This window comes from Rhagoletis zephyria, unplaced genomic scaffold (genome assembly GCF_001687245.7).
Source record: "Rhagoletis zephyria isolate East Lansing unplaced genomic scaffold, Rhagoletis_zephyria_1.1 Rzeph_scaffold_06005, whole genome shotgun sequence".
NCBI classification, from domain to species: Eukaryota; Metazoa; Arthropoda; class Insecta; order Diptera; family Tephritidae; genus Rhagoletis; species Rhagoletis zephyria.
The window spans coordinates 14,544-19,396 of record NW_016163088.1 but is presented as its reverse complement, the minus strand read 5'-3'; the positions used below and the strand labels follow the sequence as shown (position 1 = coordinate 19,396).

Below are 4,853 nucleotides of genomic sequence, written 5' to 3'. Positions count from 1 at the left end.
TTGAAAGAACTCAGCCACTTGATTGCCTTGATCGAAGAAGTTCTGCGAAAGCGAGACCTTTTTAGAGGCATATCTTTATTATACGTAATGGATACATTTAAAGCGCTTACCTTTGGCATTGGTGCTGCTGCTGTCAGCAACAGCGTCAAGCTGCTCCAAATGCAAATAGCGGCAAGACCTCTTTGTAAATACATGGCTCGCCTCGCACTCATTTTGTGGTGTCCCAAGTAAGCAGCCCAGGACCTTTTGCAAGATACTCCTATTTCATTCAATGTGCTGTGAGTGTTCTAAAGCAACTGATGTATGCAACAATTATTTATTAAATTTATGTTCAGTATCTGAGAATATTTTTTTTGTTCGTATTACAATTAAGTGCATTACTGTGCATCTGTCGGTTTCGTGCTTTCGTGTAAACTGCAAACTGCTATCGACTCATCTCTTTGGTGGCTTTTAATTACTGATCTGTAGCTAATGGCCTGATTGCGTCCGACATGCAATAGTTCAAAGAATTAACACATTTGCGCGGTTATTTAATGATTATCAGCCGTGATTTTACCTACATCAAAAAAGCAAACATCCGCTGGTTACATACTATTTGCTGGAATTGTTTTCGCAGTCGAAATGTAAACATTATTGGGTATATGCAATGTTATACATAAAGGGTGTTCGATTTAATTTTCGTTTGACCGAAATAGTGGGTTTTAGTTTTATAGGTCATATCCCATTGTGATGACTAAATAGGTGGTCAGCAAATTGCCTGAGTAGCCGGCAGTCGTCAGTAAACTTTTAAGATCAAACCACTAAACATCCCCGTTGTTGTGTAACTTATACATTTCAAGGCTTCCTCAGCCGCCGGAGGTAGCTTCCTTAATTTCATACACTGACGGCTGATCGATACATATTGGCGCCCGGAAATGGAATTGATGATCTCTGCTAAAAATAAACGTCTAACTATCCGAACTTTATTGCTGCTTCACAGCATAGAGCCTAATGTTCCTCTTCACCACCTGGGCGAATGAGGTCAGACTTCAGCCTCCAACCAGGCTAAATTAAAAATAAATCTATTCTCGCCGAATTTCGTAAGGCGAACTTCGCGTCGCAATCTCATATACTACAGTGTGTTTCAATTTTGACCACGAACTTTCTTCCGACGCAGTTCGCTCAGCGATTTAATTCTGTTTATACTTTAAAATTAAAAAATAGTAATACAAATTTGGAAAAATATGGAATAAAATTATTAATCCGAGAGAGGGATTTAAAGTTCTTTTCTATATGATAAATGAATGCTCCTTAAAAACAAAAAAAAAAAATATTATCTTACCAATTTAAAGAAGAAGAGTAGTATATGGCGACTATGATTTCAAACACAAACAACGAATTTTGTATATTTCTAACTCGTTGGTCTGATGGAGTCGATTGTGTGAAGCCTTTCGCAGATCTGAAGGCATCCCTTGAGCTATTTATACAGGGTGTGCTAGACTACCTATCCACCTCCTTTAAAAGGGAGGGAAACGTTTTTTATTGAATAGCGCAAAAATATTACCTACCAAATCAGAGATGCTCTATCTTTTGGTGGTATTGCCGATTTGCAGTTTCGCCCGCAAGTGGATTAAACTGACTGGAAGTCCATTTTTTTTTTCTAATTAAACAGACATATTTTTGCTACAGATGCGATTTCTGAGGATAAAAATACGCAACTTTTGTTTGAAACTTTTTTCTCGGAAGTACCTGTTTTAAGCTCTAAATTACCGTCGAACTTCAACTCGTCCTGAACTTCTAAAATGGACGAAAATTTTCTTACTGAAAAAGTTTACCATAAAAGTTATGTATTTCTGTCCAATGAATCCAAATTTGTGGTAAGAACCTGTGTGTCCTATTTAAGAAAATGGACTTCTGGTCGATTTAACCCGCATCCGGACGAAACTGGAAGTCGGTAATAGTACTAAAAGATAAAGCATTTTCGTCCATTGAACACAACAAGGCACACGCCACAAATCGGAGGAGAAGCTCGGCGAAGCGCAAACATATTGTGTAAGCGCCAATCCATTATTATTATTATATATTTTTTTATCAGGAATATGCAGTAGAATGAAACAATCCACGTTGCCTTAATTGGCACTGAGATTACAAGGTTATTGCCAAAAATGTGTAAATTTTTATAAATCCTAAGTATGGCCATATGCCTTGCAGTTGACTTTATAGAAGCACTTTAAAAAATAATAAAAATAAAACAAGAGTTCAAATGTCTCGCAAGCAAAGCGTAGAACTTTGCTTTTTATTTCTATTTCTGTTTTGTTACATAAATATTTAAAACAAATAAAAATCCGCTTAAAAGTCTGCTCAAAATCATAAGTTTCGTAGAAAATAGACAAACAAAAAGCTCTTCAACAACATTCATACAATACATACATATGTATGTATGCACACACCCATAACAATTCCACCAAAGAGATGTATACGTCCGAGGTGAGCCCTCGAAAGTACCAGCTTTTAAGTTGAATGTCCTTTGACATTTGCCACTTATTCTTTTTTACGCATATTTAATATGAAAACTTTATATTAATCATTTGTTTTTTCTCCCATCTCTCGTTGCAGTATTCCAACGCCGCTGACAACCAGTCGCCCTACCAACAGGCGCTGCAATATTCACAGTCGTCTTACCCATACACCCCCCAGTACTCGACGACTCAGTCAACAACACCCGCCTACGCTGGCCAACAGCTCGCCCAACAGCATTACGCCCAAACATTGCAGCAAATCCAGCAGCAACAGCAACTGCAAAACCAATTGGAACAACAACAATTGCTGCAGCAACAACAGCAGCAGCCGCAGCCGCAGCCGCATCGCTACTCGGCGCCGAAGTCTGCACAGCCAAATCAGGTCGATCAACTGCAAGCCGCTTACCTTGCTTACCAGCAACAGCAACAACAACAACAATTACAGCAGCAACAAATACAGCAGCAGCAGCAGCAGCCGCAACAACAACAACAACAATATGTTAGCCAGCAAGAATACCAACAACAGCTGCTGCGTCAACTGTACAGCGAACATCGCCCAACGGCAGCCGCCTTCACTGCTGGCGGCAATCAACAGAACAGCCCCATTTACACCACCTCCGACTATGCCAACTACATGCAACAACAACAACGATTGGCTGAACGGCAATTCGGCTCGGCGCCAACTGCTGCCACCATCACTGCCAACAATGGCTTTTCCACAACGCCCATCTCGCCCACCATCGACAGCGCCAGCAGCACAACCGAAAAGTTGCTGGGCGTGCAGTACTCGCCATCGGACAAAGTGTCGCATGTGAAATTCTCCAGCGGCAATCTGCAGTATAACTTCTAAAGGGCGCATTAGTGACATATGCGGTTTTTTTGTGTGGATGTAGGCAGATATTATTGGTACGCTGGATGACGGATTGATGTGTGTGCGGTGTGTGAACATCCGACATCCGAGGCATACATACATGCAAACCAAAACTTTGGTCAAGTACATATATTCCTAAAAATTTGGTATCGAATATCATCTCTCCAGTCTGTCTGCGAGAGTAAATTATTTAAATCATTGTGAGCCAAAAAAAAAAAAAAAACCATTTATTCACGGAAAATTTTCGTATATAGAGCAACAGTCATCTAAATTTAAGTTATCCTTCTTTTTTCAAATTTAATTTATTCGATTAGCTAAAAAATTTTGCAATACATGGTTGGAAAATCTTCGACTGTTGGAAAAATTCCTTTAATAAAGTAACATATTTATGCGCGTGCGAGTATGTGTGTAATTAAAAAAACCAACTTCGAGAGTTATTTCTTGCTAATGTATTCAAAAATATTTCAGCAGACCCGGCGCACTTCGTACCGCCCTAAATTAAAATTTTTTATTGAAATATTTTGGTCCAACATTTTAACCACCAATTCACGTTCACGATTTCCAGTGGCACATTTCAAAAGGCATATTTACATTGCCGTCTTAAATAACCTAACGAAAGTGTTATGTCCGCGAAGAAGTTCTTGAAATGTCTTAGTGATCTGGCCTTTCACAACATGGTTAATCGCACAACGAAATAAATTTGAAGAACTTTTTCCTCTTCACTCCTTAACGGCAACAATGATCCGGTTCGATGGTGAATCCTGAAACTGAAACTGTAGTTGTGTAGTTGGTGGCAATTTCGAAATGGGTGAGTATCGTTGTTCTTCAGAAATCCAATAAAGATTGACTCATTCCATAGGTAATATCTCAAGTCTCTTATCAAAGAGCGCAATGGTACTGATGGTTGATTTAATGATCAATGGCTCAATCCAGAGGTCCCCCAATGCGGCTTAAACGCATAGTAATATTGGCAAATCAAGTCCATTAGGCCAATCGGAACACTCGGAGTTTCGACATACTCAGTGGTCCAGCATGTCGATGTAATCGGACATTCACGGCACTTTTTCTCACTTGATGATTTTCGTAAGAAACAACACGATTTTGACGTAGAATACGTCTTACCTTAAGGTATGGGGGCTATGTTCAAATGTTGTAGTTGTAATTTTTAGAGCTTCACAAAAACGCGTATTGCACGAGAACTAATAAAGCGATTTCAAAGAAAAGTGTGGCGTTTCAAAGATAAAATTCCAAACCTGTCGACAGATTTATTTTTGTAAATAACCAATTCGGTTTCTGTCGTAAAAACAACGGTAAACATTTCCTTATTTTGGGGTAAATTTTGAGCCTTTAAAGTGCTCTAGCAACTTATTGTTGGCATATATAACTTTCATTTTCGGGATATAGGTTCTTTGGAGCAGTAGAAATATTATCGGGTACAAATTTTATATAAATTTAACAAATATTGAGCATTTTAAGGCAAAAAA

The 4,853-nt window shown here is 38.8% G+C and overlaps 1 protein-coding gene across 1 annotated transcript in view; it reads left to right on the top strand.

The window, feature by feature from the left end:
* The window catches only part of LOC108372749 (transcription factor SPT20 homolog), an 8,554-nt gene extending 4,805 nt beyond the window's left edge, over window positions 1-3,749 (top strand). Inside the window, exon 2 of the mRNA XM_017628513.1 lies at window positions 2,596-3,749. Within this exon, the coding sequence (XP_017484002.1) occupies window positions 2,596-3,348 (753 nt within the window). The 3' untranslated portion in view covers window positions 3,349-3,749. The remainder of the gene's footprint in view (window positions 1-2,595) is intronic.
* Window positions 3,750-4,853: the final 1,104 nt, after the last annotated feature.